We start from the raw sequence: 22181 nt of genomic DNA on the forward strand, positions 1-22181 counted from the left end.
AAGCATGGGTCACAGTGGTTCTCAGCCCTCATGCTTGATTTGTAAATCCTAACCTCTGGAGGAATACAAGAAAAAAAATGCAATCTAACCATCAGGACAAGAGAGGGAGATGTCTTTGGAACACTGTTAGTCTATGTTTGAGTAGTCAAAAGCATGACTTCACTCTCAGATCAAAAGAAAGGAGTACAAGGAGTTAATTAGTCCCACTGAATGTTCTGAAATTGAGTCCTAATGTACACCTGGAATTATTGAAAGTGCTGTTACTTGTGTAGCTGTCAGTTTTAATATTTACAAAAGAAAAATACCTACAAATTGCTGTTCGGAAACAGTAAGAACAAACAGGAACAGGTTCCAAGAGGCTGCTAGGATTTTTGGGAAGAAGATGAAAGAAGTTTGTTTCGCTGAGTCTGACAAAATTCAGGCTACAAAGGGCTACCGTTGACCTCTTCAAAGTAAATCAGTAGGATAGATATCATGATGAGGGAAGAATAGCTGAAAACAGAAGACAGTGTTAACCAAGAGAAAATGGTCATCCCTAGATCATGAATAAATTTAGTCTGGAAATTACAGAAATATTCCTAACTATGAAAGCAGTAAGGTATTGGAGAAGCCTTTTAGGAGGAGCAATAAGGGCAAGAAAAGTCACTGGCTTTAAGGTAGAATTTGTCCACGTGATGAATGACATGGTGTGATTACTCAAGTCATCAGAAGACCGAATATAGTGACTGCACAAATCCCTTTTTAAAAACTGCTCATTTTGAAGTTTCCCCACAGAAAATGTCACGGTGATTTGAACTTTTGATTTTGAGGAAATTAGGTTTTCTGACTGAGAACGGCTACTCAATACCCACAAAATTCCAACCATGTCCATATTCATGAACTAGTGCCCTGTATCATCTAGCTACTTGCTGTAACAAGAGTCTGTGAACACAACACATTTCATGGTTCAAGCACTGTATGGTGGCCCTGGAAAATAACTCAAAGTACACCAGTAAGTCCATAAAGTCTATCAAGACCACTCTTTCTCAGGTTACATATTTTTTTTGATATAAAGTAAGATGCTTCCGTATTTTTTAAAGATAATCATGTGGTGCTGTACTATTTAGATTAATTTTGTGTGTGCACCTACTTCGTATTTACTGAGACAAAGACTCCGTATCCTGTGTGTGCCCCTATCTAGTATTTATTGAGATAGAGACTCCATATCCAAAGTGACAGATAAATAGAATTATGCAGTGATAGTAGACAACTTTTGTAGGGAGAAATGTCTAAGTTGCTTGATTGTTGAGAGTTTAACAAGCTCTTCTTCATCTGTCTCCTTGAGTCACTCAGCTATCCTGGTCATGAACAGAGCTAGCATGGGTGAGTTACAATGCTTGGTGTGTTTCAGCAAGCTGTGGAAAGATGAACTGCAGAATCAGAAGCTCCATCCTTGTCAAATGCCAAGTTAGGAGATTTTATCTGAATTTCTTTATCTAAAAATAAATTTAAATAAAACTTTACCTAAATTAGAATAAGTATTTTATTCTAAATAACTTGGTGTTGTACAGCTTCTATGTGATTAGAACAACAGAAAAGCCTGAAAATGTGCCTCTTTGAACCACAAATTGAATCCCTTGTTTGAAAATCAGTAAGGCTCATGGACTCTAAAGCAAGAAGATGAAATCACGCAGAACTTAAATTTGTGATACTGCTTGGAGTATATGAGTTACTTTCCCCAGATTACCCAATTATGTATTTTAGTATACCTGGTAAGACAATATGATTTATACGTGCTAGCACAAGGAGACAGTGTTCTGTATCAAAATGTTGGCCACAGTAACTGTTCCAGCATCAGAGAACCATGTAGTCTGACTTTTAGTCTAATGCAGATGCGGCCGAAGAGTCATCTGAGAATTAGTTCAAATGATCTGAGCAATTTTGTGGCACTTTGAAAATAAAGGGTAGAAAACAAAGGATAATTTATATTTCAAAAAGAAAGCACATGCAACTCTTATGCTGCCCTATATTGCATTAGGTATTGATCACAGTCTGCTACTTTTTGTATGGCAATTCTAATTTTTGAAACATTTATTAGTAAAGTGAGTCTTCATAAGTAGACAGTATTCCTCTTCAGTGATGTTTAGATTTTCCATTAAAAGCAATTAGTTCACTGCAAATAGGTAAACAACTACCCTCCAGTGACTACCTAACAAAACTGAAGCTACTCTAAGATATTGCATTAGAAAAAAACTTCTGGTACAGAAGGTACATTTGCAGCCAGAAATGAAAATGGATGGGGTTGGATCAGATGTATTAAAAAAGAAAGCTTGAAGGACCACTTGGTGAGTATGGATGCTCCTCCCACACTAAGCAATCCATCCCTACCTCTTTTAAATAACCCTCTGCCTGCACAGAGCGAGCCACCAGATGACACAACTGGTGGCTTCACACGTCACAAGAACTTACTGATATAAGCATCAGATAAGGATTCAGATAGTCATATCTTTGTGTTCTTTATATATGTGTTGCTTCAGAGAGAAATCACCTGCAAACTTCTTGAATGGTAAGCGTAATATAGTTTTCCTGTAGCTCAGATTCTGTCGCTCAAATTTTTGTTGGGCCTATTTTTCTTTTGCTTTTAGGGAGATTTCTGTGTTAAAAATACAAGGTAGAATATTTGGAATTCATATTTAAATGTAAATTTGGCATAATTTCAGCTAATTGAAGGTCTGTATGATATATATCTTAGTGAATTTTAATAAAATAAAATCTACTTTTTCCAAGCAGGAAAATGCAAGTAATATACCAATAATATGACATCCTTTCATGTTCAGTATAGCTTTACATTTCTTTTTATTGGGAAAACTTTTTCACAATCTAGATTTTCTTTTGGCCACCAGACATTGTTTATTTTCCCCAGTAGGTCCATATGAAAGTATTGCACCTACCTTACTAGTAGATATTAACTCTATTTCTAAGTAATGTTTGTAAAAAGGAAATATTTAATTATGTTTGCTTAGACTAAAATAGAGTATTGTTACTGAGGGTCTGGCCATAAATTCATATCTATTAAAAATGAAACTGAAAATATATTTCAGACAAATCCCCATATCTATTCTATCTAATAAGTACATAGAACTTAATCTGAGTCAGTGAAACACAATGTCTGAATGACTTTGAGAGTACTACCATCCTTCAGTTGGATAGGAATGTTCAGGACTTGGGGAAATCAAGTCAAGAGTCAGCAAGTCTTAAAGACCAGCTAAAATATGCGACACTGTACTTCAAGTAATTTCATTGAGATATTTTGACGTTTTTCTTCTTTCCTGAATTATATTTGCTTAAACTGACTAATTTAAAAAGAAACTGTATATTTCCATATTTTAGACATTTGGGTATGTAAGCATCATTTTCACTCAATTATATTTGTAACCATTTCCAAGATAACATTTTCTTTCATTTTAAAATAATATATATATAGTTTATTTGCACTATATGACATATATTTTAATAATTCTAGTTTTCAACAAGTCTTCTTCCTAGCCTGATAGAAATACATTTTAATATACCAAAAGTTCTGCTTCATGATTTCAGGGCAATTGCGTGGGGAAACTTGAAGACTTCAAGTGTTGGCTGCTTCTGCAATATAGATTCAGTTCTTTATTTCCAGTTACTTATACAAGAGGTTCAAGTTAACCACTGGAAAGGTAGGATCCATGTCTCTCTTGGGTATTAGAAATTATGGAAGTGCTTTCAGAAAATGCTTGTATGTAAAAGAGTTAGAGAGTTAAGTGAATCCTCTTAGTTCAAAAAATGAAAGTGTAGTCAGTGGAAGCTAAGGGGAAGACATACTTTGGCTGGATAATATGTACAGAAAGAAATTAATGTCAGGGAAAGAGAAGAAAGAGGATTAAGCAGCCTTGATATATAAACAGAGAAGCCAAGGGATAGGAACAGTCAAGAGAATAGTAGGAAGAATAGAGATATGGTAATAAAAAGAGCTGAAATTCCAACATTAAGAAAGTTGGAAATACTATTGTTTCACTACTGCTACTTTTCCATGCTTGGGGTTGCCAACCTTCATCTTCCGTGCTTGTGAACCGGTGACAAGGGAAACATCTATGAGGTTTTCCATCAGTGGTTCCACAACTATGAGCATGAAAACCTTTGAGCACTCTGGTTTAGCGGTGAGATGCACAACGCACTCATCCAGGAAAACAGTATCAGTATGTCCCACCTGAATATGTTGACTTGCATTTTTCCACAATTTTACCTATTTTTATGATCCTAAAGTCTAGTTCATTTCTCTGTTTATTTGGGTTCCCCACCCTGCTCTCCCTCTAAGTTGAGACTTTTCTATTTCATTCTGATTTCAAACACTTTCTGACAGAAATCATCTTTGATATAATCGTTATTTTCTACAAATGTGGATAAGTATGGCTAGATTCACATTCATCTAGTAATTTGCAACATATTTCCATCACTATTTTTATACCCTAATGATGAAATTTGTTTGGAAAAGCATCTGACTTTATATCTAAAACGTACATCAGATGTCCTACACAATAGGGAAACTCCAGGATAGTGAGCTTAAAATTTACTGTGTGTTTTCATTAGGAAATAATGAATGCATGGAAACATTCAGCAGAATGTAGTAAGGAATTATTCCTATTTATTTTGCCTTTCTGTTACTGTATGTGGTAAGCTCCTTTATATTCCTAAAGAGTGTTATGAATTACTAGGACACATTCTGACAGGTTTCCCTTCATACAGCCATTTTTCAGAACTTCAATCTTTAAAGAGGTTTATCAATAACAGGTCAATATCAATAACCACCAGTGAGACTTGACTATATCTCTGAAAGAACAAAGTCATGGAAGGCTCTTTTCAGCTTTTCAGAGAAGAAGAGTAGGAGTTGTGTGATTATGACATCTTTATAGAGGACAGATTTTGCTGGGTAGGATGTCCAGAACAGAAAAGGGTTTCTAAGAAGGCAGATTAACGAATGAAAAGCACCATTGCAATGAGGGTGCTTCTGTCTGACAAGCACAGCAGCATATATACTGTGTAGGAGAAATTTGTGGATGCATGTTAGGACAGAAATGGCAACGTAAAATACACAGCTGATGAGGAAAGACCAAGTAACACTAAGAAATAATGCTTTCTGAACGTATTATTGGCCAGCAAGGAAGTGCTTAAATGAGACTGAAGGTGGGATTTTGGCTTCTGAAATCTAGGAGTGTCTTGCCTAAAACAAACCCTTGCCTAACCCTTACATGTATGAATATCCTGAAGCACCTGGATTTCATTACTAAGGTTCTCCAGTTTTTTAGAGTTGGTACAACTGGAGGTATATCTTCACAATATCCAGAACTGAAATAAACTTGTCCAGAATAAGCAGCATAATGCATATATACACCATACCTCAGTCTGATTGGACTTTATGGACCAGAAAGTTTCTGAAGCCTGATAATTCAGCTTTTCCTAAATTCCACAGTTAGGGAAGCCCAGGATTCAGGTCCCTGCTTCACAGATGGTTGCTGGGTTTGGTCAGTGGTAGTTGAATGCAATGCCACAAAACCAGTCCTGGGGGCAGGAACAAGAAGGTACGTTTTCCAGTGTTGGTAGGGAACCGGACTTCAGCACTTCAACCCTGACAGGCTCTAGCTGTACGTTGGCACAGCTTCAACAGGAGGAGCAGAGAACATCACTACCAGAAAGCAAGTTGCCATTTGGTGGCCACGATTGTTTTTATTGAGGTAGACAGAAGATGTTTTAATCTCTTTAGTTTGAGGGAGGCAAATGATTCCTGGCATGTAAGAGACCCTCCACTTGTTTAGAAGATAATATGAAGCTCCCAGCTTCACAGGAGGACAGGTTTGCTGTCCCTGTGAGACAGCACTTTCGCTACCATACACCCAAACCTCTTCTAGATCCAGCTTATATGCTTGAAAGCTTTTGTTCAGGAGTTAACTGGAAGCGAACAGTCACTGCAATTAATTGCTGGACTGCACTCAACACCTTGGGAAGTATCCTTACCAAGAATGTTCTCATGGAGTGTCACAGCCCTTACTCATTGCAATTGCTTTTAACCATAAGTTCAATTTATACTTATTTGCAAAGGATAGATTGTATTCTATTGGCCTCTACTTAAATTTCTTCTTGTCCAAAGCATTAAGAGTAGGACTCAAAATCTGTAAGATGTTATTTCACATCTGATTATCATTAGGAAAAAAAAAAATACAGACTGTGGTGTAGTGGAATGAATTATTGTTTTCTAAATATTTTTTTTAAATGAGGTATGTAATAAACCTGTAATAACTTAAATCCTTCTGCTGAGCATGTTCCTTACTACAGCAAAATCTCAAGAAGACAAAATGCAATGAAAAATCCACTAGACAGAAGTGTAAAATATAAGTTAAATTCACCTTGCTGGTTTAAAAAGATAGTAGGATTTTTCTCCATGGTAAGTACAACCATGTTTCTGAAAACTTGTAGGAGACAATGCATTCTTGCTTGTTTAGGCAGTAGCTCAGATTAATTTCTGGATGTCTGTAATCAATATCTGAAGTAGCATCATGAATTTATTTGGCTTGCTGAATTAAGCTGACAAGACAAAATCCTAAATATCATTTTACACATTATAATTTTTATAACACTGTTGCCAAATAAATCACTTCCAAAGCAAAAAAACATACAGTACACCCTTTTAATTAATGATATTTGCTTGAATTTACAGTTCCTAAACCTGCAAAATTAACAAAATTGCAGTACTGTCTTACTAAGGCTACAGGACTAGAATGATGCATATTTACTGTATATGCAATTTAATTATTAAACAATCATATTTTTAATGAAATGGTGTTCTATGATTACCTTTAGTGAATTTTGCTTGTACTAATGGTTTCACTATTCTACTACTAGCAATATCATGTTTGAAATAAAATGGTATAAATGTATTTTAATTCACTCTTGGGAAAAACAGCTGTAAGAAAAGTTACTCTGACTACTCATGTAAATCAGTTCCTTACGTCAAATCATTATGCAGAAATAAAAGCTGTGGTCAGCCCACTTAAAATTCCATTTGATTCCTCCTGGGAAGGGAAAACCTTTGTATTATTTTTCATGCTCTGACTATTCTTCTGAACATTTACTAGAAAACTGAAAACTAACAGTAATTTTGAAAGAAGGGGGCAGTCTTATCAGGTTCAAGAAAATAAGTAAAATTATGGTTGTTTGAGGATCGTGACTTCTATTGTTTCACAGCATTACTCTGAGTGCAATTTAGGGGATTGTAAGAAAAAATGGATGATAGATTTACTAATGCTTACCAATGTTTCAGTGATATCTCTATTTCCAGGCAATGATTCTTGCAGAAAATAGCATTTATTTTCTTTATACAATATCTGAACCGTTATTTGTTGAGTTTAATTTCGCATAGAGTGGACTATGGGCAACAGAGAAGTCAAGGCCAGACAGGGAATTCAAGGGGACCTCACCATTGGAAGGTGGACAACCCCACCAGCTGGGGCTGCTCCCAATCAAAGTACCAGGAAAAGGCTTTAGAAACACAGAGGGTTCCTCCAGTGACTTAATCCCAAGTCACAGAATTAGAATCTCTGCGGACAGTAATGGCTAGCTTTATTGATAGAGGATAAATGACCCTGTTTCTTTTGGTCACACTTAATGATGACATAACAATAAAAATGTACCTTAATGTCCTGCTGTTGAACATATGCAATACCTATGGCTATGGCAGAATGTGGGCTGAAGAAACTTTTTTTGTTCCCTTTTTTTATCGTTGCCTTATACTTAATAGGATCAAAGCTCTACACCACAAGCAATTAAAACTCAATTAGTCTTAGGCCTATTTAGTCTTATGATCTTAAGACTATTTAGTTAAGGTTGTGTAACTTAAGCAACTTACTATAAGCGATTCTGGAGCTACAGACTCTAGGATCAAAAGAGCAAACACAGAGTTCATAGAGAGAAGTCCAACGTTACACGTGCCAGTGAAACTCTGAAGGAATGGGCAAGCATAAAGGTACAAATGATGCCAGTGATAAGTGGATTTGGGAAAGTTCTTCAACAAGGTCCCTCCTCATAGTCTCTTAATGAAACTAAACTGTCATAGGAGAAGCAGGAATAATTCCCTGAACCTGGTTAAGGGTTAAAAAATATGGAATAGGAGTATATATTTGCAAAGCAGGGAGGTTCCTTAGGACCCCTTAGAGTCAGTGTTGGGATCAATAGTGCAAAGACATTCTGGTGATCTGGAAGGCGTTATTGAATTTTTCAGAATGATCAAAAATGCAGATGATTGTGGGAGATCCCACAAGATTTGGTGATACAGTAATGAAATGTCAGATGAAATGCAATGTCTATAAATACTAGGTGGGTACACAGAGGAAACCTAACCCTCACTACTCCCTTATGAGTTGAGTATAGCACGAGTGCTATTTATTTATACTATCACCACTCAGAAAAGCTGATTGTGGTCAGCCAAAACTCTTAGAAAACTTAGCTCAGTGGCATTCAAAAAAAGCAAATAGCTTTGTGAGCATTTGGGAGAGGAAAGAAGAAAAAATTGAACAAACATTTAGTACTACTGCTTGAATATACCTTGACTTCAGCATGTAGGTCTTGTCATCCCATTTGAAAAAGAGCATGGAAAAGATGCAGAGTAGCAGGACAAGGATGTTCAGAGATACAAAATGACATCCCTAAGAAAGAGAACCATATGAACCAAACCCCATCAGTAAGCAAAGAGCTGAAAGAACTTTGTGAAATTATGAGCACTACCAGGGATAAAAAAAATTGGGGAACAACTCTCCATTTCTCCAAATAAAAACACTAGGGAGCACTAAGTGAAACTAGTGGTAAAAGAAAGCAGTTTTCACAAACACACAATGAAATTACGGCACTTAGTGCCACAGGATGTTGTGGCCAGGACAGTATAAAAAGGGTTCAAAAAGGGCATGAGCGAAGTAATGGAGAACTGACAGCTATTAGACAGGCTGGACTGGATGCAACACCCGGTTCTGGCAGTCCTTAAGCTGCCGATTGCCATAAATCACGAACACACGGGCAAAAAGCCATCCCATGTGCCTCCCATTGCTTCTCCCCAGCGCCTGCCCGGCCGCTACCTGGCCTTTGGCAGGGCTGTTCTTACCACATGAAGTAAACTGTTAGTTCTCCCGGTTACAAATGTTTCTGTTAAAGACCCAGCAAGAGTAACTCAAAGTCACTTTAGTAATTAACCCTTTGAAACACTTCGCGCCGCTTCTTTCTATGGTCTTCCTATAGGTTTCCTATGCTGCTCCAAATTTGCCAGTAAAACAAACACTACAAGAAAGTTTTGTGACTACAAAGCAAATGCCGAGAAGTTAACGGCAGAAAACTCAACTAACTGTTTTAAGGCTGCAAGGCTGGCGCAGGCCAGCCCCTCGCCACCGCAGCACCAGCGCAGCCGCGCGGCCCGGGCGCCCCACGGCCCGCGGCCCGGGCGCCCCACGGCCGCTTTTCTCCTCACAGGTGGCACCAACAGGCGCTACGAAGTCGTTGGAGGCTGCTCGCGTTTTGCATTGCATCCATTAATTGGGGTTTTTTGAGGTTTGGTGGTTTTTTCTCTCCGCGGCGCGGTTTTCGCATGTACAGATGTGCACATCTCCGCCCGAGCGCCCACCCAGCGCTGGTTCAGGCGGTGACCGCTGAGGGGACCGGAGTTTCGCGCCCTCGGGGACCGCCCGGGACCTGCCTTTCGGCGGGGGGAGCCCGCCCGCTTTCCCCGCCTCCTCCAGCCGCCGCTTCGGCGGAGTGGCCGGGCGCGGCCTCGGCGCCGGCCGTCACTCGGTCTCTCGCCTCGCAGGTCTCCGGAGCAGGCGGGGCGGACGCTGCTCGGAGCCGGACGGGCGGGCGGCATGAAGCGCTCGCTGCTGCGGTTCTGCCAGTCGCGGGAGAAGGCGGCCGTCTCCAGCGCCTACCAGGGCGTCGTCTGCGAGGCGGACGCCGCCTCCGTCGCCTCGCAGGATGTCTTCAAGGTGCGTGCGGAGGGGCGCGGGGGAAGTGGGTGTCCCGAGGGCTGGGTGGCGGCTGTGAGAGTGAGGGGACAGCCTCGGGGCAGCCGAGCTGCCTGAGGCACCGAGGCCGGCGTGGGACAAGATGGTGCCCAAGAGGGGGGCTCGTGTGAGACCATTGGGCCAAGGAGGGGCAAAGGTGGAAGCTGAAGGTGGGTGAGGGTGAGGTGGGGCTCTGGTGGCAGCTTGGCACTGGTTATGTCCCAGAGACCCTTTCCTCCAAGAGACCCTTTCCCCTCACTCATCAACGGAGCCGTGAGGGAAGGGCTGTGAGGGGTGGGCGGCAGGCTGGGAGCCGCCCTGGCCCGGGGGTGTGGAAGGCACAGGACGCTGCGGCGTTGTGTCATCAAGTCTAGAGCGGGGTGAGCGGGAACGCAGGAGGGGAGCAGGCGAAGGAGGATGCGGGAACGCAGGAGGGGAGCAGGCGAAGGAGGATGCGGGGTGGCAGGGATGGGTGGTGGGTAGCAGGCGGCTGCCGCAGGGCTCACATCCCACCTGGGCACAGCTTCCCAGAAAAGAGTTGCCATGCATAAGGGACGTCCAGAGGTCATGGTGGGAATGAGTAGACCGCCTAGCAAAAATGTCCCAAAAGGAAAGTTCAGAAGCACTGGAACGGTAATGACGGGAAAGGGAACCAGCAGCACAACCTACAATGAGTAATTGCTCCCAGGAAGGATCTAACATCTTCCCTTTTCCATAGAGAATACGACAAGGAGTGATGTATTTATACTGCAGCTAGGGAGACCTGGACCAAACATTAGGGAAGCCTTTTATAAGGGTGAGAATAATTAAGGAAAGGAAGAGGTTGCTTACAGGATGGATGACTTGGAAAACTTTGATTTAAAAGCAGGCTAAACACATTAGACAAAGTATATGGATGGATTTAAAGACCTCTTGAGGTAGTTTCCAGCCTTGTTTTCTGTGTGATAGCTGTAGTCCTGAGCAACACCTCTTCAGCATAAGACAGTTTGTCACTCTGGTGGGTGATCTGCTGCCACAGAACTGTTCAGGCAAAGGGCAAATGAGCTGTTGTTGTTTAAAATAGCTTGCTTTGCTGTTTTGAACCAACCAAAGTACTGAGAACACCAAAGTAATTTCTTCCTTGCCTATTTTGTTAAAGAAACACTGCAGTATTGGCTGAAAAATCTTATTTTTGTTGATAAAAATTACCATGTGCTACATTTTGGACATATTTTGTCTTACATGGACAAAAAAATCCCTATAAATAGTGGCAAAATATGGTCTAAAACAATCAAAAGATTTGACATTCATTACAATTAAAATCAAGTTAGAATATTAGAAGGAATAGAAGTTAACTGGGCTCTGTAATAAGATTTTCTTAAATAGCTTTTTGATGTGTGTAAAATGTTTATATATTCATGTATGCAATTGACCTCTTATTTTTAAGACAATTGAGTCATCTTAAGTACACTTTCCACAATGATATCACCTGTTTTCTGTTAGCTTTTTCTGATTGCACTTTTGAAGCAGATGCTGCTCCTGTGTTTGGCCCCAGTCTTCTAAATCTTTAAACACATTTGTAACATTATTCATGTGAGTAACCGCACTGAGGTCAATGGGACTATTAAGCTGAAGGAAGTTAAACACGTGCTTAAGTGTATGAGTGGGCTGTCCTGTAATGTATATTTGTTTAATGACAGCAAAAATTGTTGAGTCTTTGTGGCTCAGGGGATTCTGGAGAGCAAAGTTTTCCTTTTCTTTTGCAGTGGAGGAAGGAACAGTGATTTTAGAGGATTTCCTTTTTTTACCCTTTGCTTGGTTACTCATTTTTGGGAAGGTTTGCATTACTTTTGATATGCATTTTTCTCCTTTTTCTCCTCCCAATTTTGTTGAATTATGTGTGGGGTGATTAATTCCCTTTTAATTTTTTAATAACTTGTTTTTAAATTCCTGCCCATTCTACAGCAATCATTTTTTTTCCTACCACTTTTCTGCATATACAGGTATGGGTTTTGAAACACTCTTAACAAAAATATTTGGAGAACATCATAAAGTAAGAATCAGCAGGGTTTCCATAGCGGGCTTTAGTTGCAAAGCACAGTACCAGGGAGGTATCAAGGTGTCAGCAGACAGAGCTGTCGGAGGGGGTTTTGCTGTATTACACTGTGAAAATGCTGGGTTGTTTCAGATGGAGATAGTAGCCCATGGGATGGTCTTAGGCTACTGCTGAAATTAAAGAATTTTTTAGTTGCTGTGATAAAAAGAACATCACAAAAACCCAACAGCTGAACTTGAAAGCCCAGGACATAATATTAGTCTCTGTAGAAAGGTCCAAAAAGGAATTTATCAAGATTATTAATTTTTCCTCTCTGTTGAATTCATTTAATGTGGCCACAGCTGGAGAGAGTATAAAACAGTAAGTGACGACTTTGCTTGTTTGAGATTTTCTGTGTTGGAAGGTGGATCTTGAGCTTATTACGGAAGACAAGATAATGTAGTCAAGATAATTTCCATTTTTGTTAATTTTGCACTGTTTCTTGTCTGAGTCTGATTTTCCAATCTATCAAATCAGCCTGAGTTTCACTGTTGACTCAATCTGATCGGGATTTGTGTAATTGTTTATGAAACTGAACAGTTGTGAGAGAATTATTGAGTGGTAACATGCCCACAGTAACACATTATAGTATTGCTAACATCTTACCTGTTAGTAAAATGAGAAAATGAGAATATTTGTGTCCAAAATAGGTGATTTCAGATGGAAGTGCCTGTAGGCTTCGGAGCTTCATTAAGAAGAATCGTTCTGGGCTTACCAAAGTGGATGAATTAAATGCCACCCCACTCCATCATGCTGCGGAAGGAGGTCAAATAGAATTAATGCAGTTGATCATAGACGATTCTTCTTGTGAAGGTAATGCACATTTTATGAACTATTTTATTTAAGGGAATGAAAAAGTTCAATAATCAAAGTGTTTGTTACCCAGCTGAAGCAGAACTGGTATGTTACCTACATTTATAGATTTAAATGTAGTTCAAACTGTCTGCCACAGTTTGCAGTGAGTTGGTTGTGGTTTGGGTCACCCTTGTTATGTTAAGACTGTTTTATCTCTAGTGCAGTGATTCAATATATCTTATTTTGTTTGGGACTCAGTTTTACAGTCTTCAGATATGAAAAAGAAAACTGCAGTGAAGTACAGTAGGCCTGACTTTTTGTCTTCCTTGTACATGTTATGTGTCTTTTGTTACATTTAAAATACTGGAAATGTAAAAGAGAAGTAATCTGGTTTGTCATACTTGTCATTTAAGTTGTGATCACATCTTTTTTACTTAATAGTGGGGAAGAATAAACATTTGATGAGATAGACCATATAAGGAAATTTAGAGAAGAAGTGATAAGGAGGAGAACATGGGGCCTTGAATGATGGAAAAACACTCTGTGTAAAAGATGTTGTTTAGTAGTTATTAATAAGCATTGTGAACTACATAGAACTCCACTGATGGACTGTGGGCTACTGAGCAAACATACAGTGGCTCCAAAAAGCTAATTTTTTCACCTACATTTCAGCACATTTAATCCATGTGACACAATGCACTGCGTGACATGCAATCTTTCCCTTTTTCTCTTCAAAGAAATGCAGTAGTACAAACCTAAACCTCCATTCAAGACAATTAATTTTTTTTTTTCAGTGTGATCAGAACATTTGATGGTTCTGCTTTGGTTTTGTTTTGTTTTCTCTTCTTTGACCTAGTATTAAATGTAATGGATTCTTCTGGAAATACCCCACTTCACTGGGCCACAAAGAAAAACCAGATTGAAAGTGTTAGTTTGCTTCTCAGCAGAGGAGCCAATCCAAACATTCTCAACTCCAATATGATGGCACCTTTGCATATGGCTGTGCAGTCCCTGCATAATGAAATCGTTAAGGTAAGTCTAAGTCCACATAAGTATGCAGATTTGATAAGTAGCTCCAAGCAGCTGCATGCAGAACACCAAGACCTTGTTTATATATGCTGTATCTCCTCATATGCTTTTTTTGTGAGCAGGATGTGTAACATAGGATGCTTATAGAAATGTTTGTGTCTTCTTAGGACAGCAAGTAAAAACTAACTTGCTGATTTATATCAATACCAATATTTGTGCTATGATATAGTCATTATGTTTCATGGAGAATTCTTTTAAATTTTCCAAACACAAGGAATTTTATTTAAAAAGATTCTTTTTAACACTGAAATTTCATGTAAGCATGTGTTACTTCAAATGTTTACGTTACGATTTTTTTTTTTACAACTGTATAGGGAGTTATAGAATTATGAAAATTTTCTTGAAACTCGTGTATTTTTTTTATGAAAACCAGATTAAAATTAGTCAGAAAACACAGTTTTTAAAATCAACATTTTAATAATCATTTGAGTAATAGCTAAAGTTGCAATTAAAAAAAAATCACAAAAATACTTTGTGAAGAAATTACTAAGTTGTCCATTTTGAACCTTGTAAAATAGCAACAGCATTGAGATTTTAAGCAGCATGATTTTTTCATCATTTGTCCAAGTGCAGTGAGAATGTTTTCACTCCATATGTGGCATTTGGATAGAATTTCAGAATTTTTAAGGTTCTTAAATTTGCTAGGTGAATACAACCGTAACACCACATCACTTGCTTTTCCCTTTAAAGTTGTCTTTTTTCTGGTTCATCCAAACAAAAGAAAGAGAAACATATTCCTGTATTCAAGACTTAAAATCCTTTAGAGATTTTAAGTGCTAAAGTATTTCACTGTCCTCAGATCTTTTACAAAGTCTGTATTTACTATGAATTAAGAACAATAAAACCTGAAATATAATGACATTTTTAAAATGGGCTTTGTATCAAGTGTTGGGTTTGGGTTACTTTACAGCTCTGGTCTTGACTAAATATGTGCTCTCATTTTTTCCCCACTCTGTTGTTTATTCAAGCTAATTCTCCTTTGGTTTCTACTGTCAAATTGCCTGAGAGTGATTGAAAAGTGCCAGTTCCTCCAGTACAGAAGAATTTATTGTAATTACTGACAGACAATTAAATAAATATGTAGATAGAGGAATAAATATGTGGTGCAGTAAGGTCATTATAATTTCCAGATGTTTGCTTCTCAAAAAACACTGGAAGTGGTCCTAGAGGTGCTTGGTGATGCAGATATCTCAGTGTTAGCTGTTAGCACAGGGACTGAAGCAGGAATTCAGGACTGGAAGAGTCCCCGTTTTCATCAAGACCCGTCTCCCTTGATCCCAGTTATATAATATAACTGTCCAATAGATGCCTAATCGAGCAGGATCTACAACATTGCAACTTCCCAGAGAACATAGAATATTACAAGACATTATAACAAACTTCAGTTTAAAGCCCCCATCTGCAATTTGCTGCAGAAAAGATTTTCTCCCAGTATTGGGGAGATAGTTAAATACAACTTCAAGATACTCTGCAGCTATGTGCAGTGTTTATCCTAGTTACCCAGCTGTCTGCTGTAAAGAATTTTACTACCTTTGTTCTCACCTGCGTTTTTCACCTGCATATTTTTACATTCTCCCTCATTTTATCCCTCCTCTGCTTATGCGTTGTGGGCTGTTGGCATGCAAAAAGAGTAGGTTGCAAGAGTGCTATGGGTGATAAACAACAAAAGTAATGGAACAGGCCTTTGTTGTATTTTGCTTACAGCTGACTGAATGTTTTCTTAAACATTTAGATTTTAGTCCAGCATAGCAGTACAGATGTTAATTTGGAAGGTGAAGCAGGGAACACACCTATAATTGTAGCATGTTACAAGGATAATCCTGAAGCACTGACACTCCTGGTAGGTACAATTATCTATCATCTTTTGATATGATTCTGTTTACCTTTATGCAGTGTTATTCTGTTCCTGTGTTCTGTCTTTGTTCAATGGAGGAAAGTTAATCATGAACCTAATACTCAAGTTACTTTGCATAAGTTACTAGTAAACTTTAATCTTTTAAGAGCATATATAAACATATCTGAGTGGCAAATATGAAAAAACTTAAACTAATTTTGAAGGTCATCAGAACACAAAATGAAGCACATGTATGTATAAATGTATGGATATAACATGTAAAAGATGTTTGTATATAAACTTCACAATGCATACACAACATAAAAAAGGAGATAACTACCCAGGAGACTATACCTGTAATAGTATGTTCATTAGTCAGAATTTTCTGTATGTCATTAAGCTATATCCAGGCATTATTTTTCAGATTGAAAATGGAGGGAAAATATGTAAACCAAACAAAACAGGATGTATGCCTATCCATGCAGCTGCATTTTCAGGTGCAAAAACATGTATGGAAATTCTTTTAAAAAAAGGTAAATATGTTGCTCCCAAGCAGTCAGTAAGATTTATTATTTATAGTAGCGTTACCAATTTACCACTTTAATTCTCAAAGAACTGTGCAAACAAGCACTTATAACTGTGATTGAACTTAACTTAGAAGAAGTTAATGCAATTGTTCCTATGGGCAATTCATGCTAGTAACTTTTATAGGATTGCAGCAGCAGCTTAACTGCCTTTCTAAATATGTACCCATCCATTGTTTAATAATAGATGTGAAAGGTTCACATTTGGAAGGGGAGAATATTATTCCACAGTTAATATACTTGCTTTGAAAGCCTTGATAGCTTCTGTTATCTTTCTCGCTTAAAAAAATTCCATTTATTTTCATTTCTCAGGTGAAGAATTGGGTCACTCTGCTAAAACTCACATCAATTTTACCAATAATGGAAAGTGCAGTCCACTTCATTTGGCGGTTCAAAGTGGGGACCTTGAAATGATTAAAATGTGCATTGAATTTGGAGCCCAAATTGATCTAAAACAGGTAAAAATTCAAATGGTGCAAAATACAATTTTGCTAAAACTTAGATATCTTTAAATCTCTGAGTGGTATGAAAAAAAGATGAGCAGGTAACCATTGCTCATTTTCTTTTCCAATGCAAAACCTACGGACCAGCAAATGCAAACAAGTCGCTAGTTCAAATCAGGCAAAATGTCAGGTTTCTTTACACAAGTTACATAGGATGTTGTGGATATGAAAAGTTTCATGGATTCAAAATGCATTTGAGCAGATTGATAGAAGAAAAATCAGTCCTTAACTACTGAATATGACAACTTCCCCTCTGGCTCAGGAAGTCCTTGAGTCATAAACAGAGTCTGGGAGAGCACTCCAGAAAAATATCACTGTGGTACAGCCTTCTTCACAAACTCTTTGATATGCAGCTGCTATCATCCCTTCCCAGAAATGGGATATTCAATCTGACCCTTTCTTGTCATTCTTGTTGATCCTCAGCCTTGCCCTGGCCTTTCTAGTTGCTTTGTAAGCAAGCACAAATTCATGATACTACTGCTGCTCCTGTGATACTGTTGATGCAAGGGCCTGTGCCCAATTTCGTGATGAATAAACATTTCTGAAATTGACTATCATTAGTCAAATTGTTTGCAAGGCTGAAATCAACTCATGAGAGCGTGGTTTAGCCTTCTTTTGATGGTTTGATTCTTTGAACACACAGCTTTTGAATGAGATGATTTATGCTGCCGATTTTGTAATGGTTAAGACTGTTTTGGAAATGCTTATGGCACTGTGGAAAACCCCATTCCAGTGCATTCACTGAAATGTTCCTGTTCTGACAAGGAGAAAGTCAAAACCCACAGGCATGTATCAAAGCTAGTTTGTCCCACCTAGCTAAACGAAATCCTGTTTTGGCAAATCTTGTTCTAATCGTTTAGTTATTGCTTAATAATTTTACACCTGTCTAGCTTATAATAGTTTAATAACATATTAGACCAAGTTATTTTTAACCTGCAGAAAATTTTGTTTAAGAGTGATACCTAAGGAAGATTCCATTTAAGGAAGTAAAAAGCATTTCAAAAGAATGCATTTTCTGTATTGTATAGGCATATTTATTTGCTTATTCATTTGTACTGGTCTACCTATGGTTTCCTGTAGTTTTCCTTTGCTTCACTTCTTGTATTAAAGGATGTTGTGTGTGTCTGTTTATTAATTCAACTACAAAAACTTGTGAACACTGTCATTTTCTCATATCTTAGGGACTTGACATAGAATAATAAGAAGCTTTGTAGTGATACTTTAAAACTGTCTCTTTAGTGTTTTCTGGTCTTTAAGATCTCTTTAGAGTTCCACTATTTTAATTGAAGTCTAAAGTCTTATTACCTGCATAGAAATTTAGGCATTTAGGAATTACAGATCCCAGGCTAGATCATTAGTGTGTTTAGTAGGTTGAGGGTTAGGTTGTTGGGGTTTAAATGTTGGTTTATTTTCCCATTTACAGAATGAAAAATGCACAGCACTTCATTTTGCAGCCACTCAAGGAGCAACTGAGATTGTAAAGTTAATGATGTCATCCTATGCTGGTGAGGAATCCATTATCGATGCAGTAGACGGGAACAAGGAAACATTGCTTCACAGGTAGGAGGCTGCTTTGCCAGACTTCACTATAAATTGTGAGCCGTGATATTCTTAGTTATTCTCAACATCCAGTAATACTTTATATAATATACTTTGGAACACCCTTCCACATGGGTTAGAACTTCTCCATGGGATGGGAGATGGTTTTAGTATAATGTGAAAGAATCAGTAATTTGGTCAGAATGTTAAAGATTTTGGTGCTGATACCAAAATCAGAACAGTTCCAGTTACCTTGGAACCACGTCAGGGAATGTTCACTAACAGCTTATAGTGAAAATTGACTACAGTAAAGAAGTAGTAGGTGAACAAGTTTATGGAATTGTTAACAGCTTCTGAGGTTGTGGAACAAATGCCCTCATCTAATGGGGCTATGTCCTCCAGAAAATTAATGAAAAATAGTATAAACAGTTTAAAAAACCTTTTTTTTCCCCCTCAAAAATTAATTATTTTATAGCTGATCAGGTACAAGTAGATGTTGGTACACTTCCCTGTGACTATAAAGTTGCAGATGGCGTTTGTGTATGTAATAATCCTCTAGACCTCTAGTCTTTCACAGTACATTTGAAACCAAAGCACTAGATGGTGTAGGAGTTTCCTCAGTCTTCTGTAGCAGTAAGATGCTACCAACTCAATGGAAGATAGTGTATTTCCACATTTATACATTTTTGCAAGAAAGATATGTCTCATTGCATTTAAGTGAAGTGTAGTAATTTTACAGTATTATTCAGTAACAGTAGGAGTTTTACTATGTGAAATAATTGGTAGAAAGTCAGAGGCAGTAGAGATGATTGTTCTTTGGACATGGTATAAAGTGGAATGATTCAAAGATAATTGAAGGAATTTAAAAGGGGAGTGTGTTGTAAACTTAAGATAAGGTTTGGGTACATTTGGAAATGCTACTGCGATAGAACACTAACGAAGACAAAGGTGATGACAGAATGCCAAAGAAAATTGTGCAGACACAATGTACTACTTAATAGATAACTGGCTGTCATATCCATGGAAAAGACTGTCCTTGGAAAAAGCTTTGGACCAAAAAGAATGACACTCTGCTCCATATGTCTGTGGAACAGGAAAAAAATATTATCAAGAATCATCAGAAAGGTAGAAAGACATCGAGATCTCTCAGAACATAAATAAACAATAGGAATGTTAACTTGTTGAGTAGTGAAGGAGCAGTGATCAGGACATGATCCATTCACATTCCTACTGCCATGTTTCCATCTAAATATTTTATAAAATACTTTGCTCTCTCTTCAGGCACATTGGAATTTATTTTGAGTGTGTGTGAAGCATTCAGTATTTATGCCTAGCTATAGATAATGGAGGCATCTCTACTTACTTGGAACCATGACATGATTTTTAAAATATGTCTTTTGAGTAATCGGTTCTAACTATAGTACACCCTATGTTATTACCTCTTATAATGCTAAGGAAACTGTTGTCTTTGAGATACAGTACAACCTTGGAACTGTCCTTCTGTGTTGCTCATTAAGTCAAAATATTTAATAGGGGTCTGACTTTGGAAAACATTTAGACTGTGTGTATTAACTGTGCTATACTTCCTGCTTTGAGCATTTTTTTCCTATAATAAATAATTCAATGCTTTATTGTAGAATAAAACCTAAGAACTTTTCATGTGTATAGACAGCTTTAACATATTTTTAGTAAATTAATAAATGTCACCATGATTTATATCAGTATATTATATTTGTTCAAGCAGACTTGCCTGCCAGAGTCAGAATACATGTTTAGCTGAGTCATTGCCATTTTAACCCCGCTAGCATTATTATACAAAACATATTTTTGTTCAAGTTATTGTTGAAGATCAGATCAGTGAAATGGATTTAAGACTTTAGGTCTGCCTTGAACAAACTGAACCTGAAGTTTATGGAATTCTAGATTGACCTTGTGTGGTACAGCAAAAGATTTGACATGTGAAATGACTGGTTATGTTAAAAATCAGTGGTAAAATGTCTGTTGGCCTACCAGTAAGGTTTTTGTTTCCCACAGTGAGTTTTCAGTGTATTAATTGAACTGAACTTAGTTTAAAACCAAAATTTCATAACAAAGATCAAAACAATTTGTTCAAATGGATTATATAATAAGGATTTCTCTGTCTCTTTATTTTAAAATGTAGATGTTTGAAAACACTAGAAAATGCAGCAAATGGAGAAAAATTATATGCTTTGGCTTGAAACTTTATTGTCCTTTCTAATGTTACTGTATTTTTGCATTTTTCCCCACAGGACAGCATTGTTTGATCATTATGAACTGGCAGAGTATTTGATTTCAATGGTAAATATTTAATCAAGTAACATGTTTATAGAGGTTATTGCCATCTATTACTACAGGCCTGCATAGAGAAATTCATAAAGGAGAATGTGTTCCCAGGTGTAGGTTATTTTTATATATCTATATAAAAAAATCTACTTCATAATGCATAATTGACAGTTGCATACAGCAGCAGTTATGGCTCCATAATAGCATCCCATAGTTACAGAGGATGGAAACTTGCATTTTTATTTCCATTTTTACTTACTCAGTGAGGCTTCATAAACATCTTTTACCAAATATGCCAAACTGGTTCAGTCATCCTCACTATTAAGATGAGAAACATGAAATAAATGCTAAACATGCATTAATTTTAATCTGATTTTTCCAGAAAGAAATCCTTTCTTTAAGGTATGTATATACGATTGTTCTTGGATCACGTAGCCATATACTGAAGTTTGCGCATGATCTAGAAACAGTCTTTACTCGATGTAGTTTGGTTATATTTCTTTCCTGAATAAACATGAGGGAGAAAGAGAAGAGATGTAACTGGCTATGCTCCAGGCATCCATTTATACCAATTAAACTAAGGCTCATATAACTATTATATGCCCAACTCTGCTGAGGAAATTTTCAGAAGTCAGCAGACTTCTTGTTCATTTTCTGTATGTTTAGGTTTTTTACTTAATTTCATGACAATTCTATTAAGAAAAATTCTCCTCTTAATTCAGTTTTGCTTTTCTCAGAATCTCTGTTGTAGGGATTGGTTTTAGTCAGAACTAAATGTTGTGCTTATTTCTAATTCAGATGTGAAATGATGAGGTTTGACTGCTTGAGTGTGTCTGACAAAATGACCTATCTACAGAAGTTATTATCTGAGAAATACAGGCACAACCTTTTGCACGTGAGGGCTTGCGTGCACAAAGTATTAGAGAGAATATCTTTAACATTACATTTGCTAAGAACAAACTTCTATTCCTTGAGTGTTGTTTTTACTATTTTGGCCTATGCTGAGGATTTCTTTGGCTTTCCATATAAAGTATGTCAGTTTTGAAGCTTTAGGATTGTTTTCATTTGCCCTGTGTGGGAATGGATCAAAATATGCCAGTTGGGGTTAGTGGGATGCGGCACGTACAACCTGTGCTGCCTGCTCACTTGCACTCCTGGCAAGATCATTAGGTATCGCATATGCTGTGGTGTACACAAGGGTGAAAAAGAAAAGGTGGAGCAATGTTACTGCTGAAAAGGAATAGGAAATTCCAGTTCAGAATGGCTTTCTGGTTTTCTTTTTTTTTTTATCTTATACATTAATTGTCCACTTTTCATGCACATTAACTTACAATAATTACTTCCTTTATCTGATTTTTTTGTACTTTTTGTGTCTGAAAATAAAAGCCGTTGTAAACAGATAGAGTGTTACACCTATTT

The 22181-nt window shown here is 37.6% G+C and overlaps 1 protein-coding gene across 1 annotated transcript in view; it reads left to right on the top strand.

Annotated features, from left to right (window-relative positions):
* The first annotated feature begins 9485 nt into the window (after window positions 1-9485).
* The window catches only part of TRPA1 (transient receptor potential cation channel subfamily A member 1), a 37397-nt gene continuing 24701 nt past the window's right edge, over window positions 9486-22181 (top strand). Inside the window, exons 1-8 of the mRNA XM_081996417.1 lie at window positions 9486-10022; window positions 12765-12927; window positions 13766-13941; window positions 15731-15838; window positions 16257-16365; window positions 16729-16874; window positions 18343-18479; window positions 20729-20777. Coding sequence (XP_081852543.1) covers window positions 9903-10022; window positions 12765-12927; window positions 13766-13941; window positions 15731-15838; window positions 16257-16365; window positions 16729-16874; window positions 18343-18479; window positions 20729-20777 — 1008 coding nt within the window. The 5' untranslated portion in view covers window positions 9486-9902. The remainder of the gene's footprint in view (window positions 10023-12764; window positions 12928-13765; window positions 13942-15730; window positions 15839-16256; window positions 16366-16728; window positions 16875-18342; window positions 18480-20728; window positions 20778-22181) is intronic.

The sequence above is a fragment of the Phaethon aethereus genome (assembly GCF_964289735.1).
Source record: "Phaethon aethereus genome assembly, chromosome: 2".
Lineage (NCBI taxonomy): Eukaryota > Metazoa > Chordata > Aves > Phaethontiformes > Phaethontidae > Phaethon > Phaethon aethereus.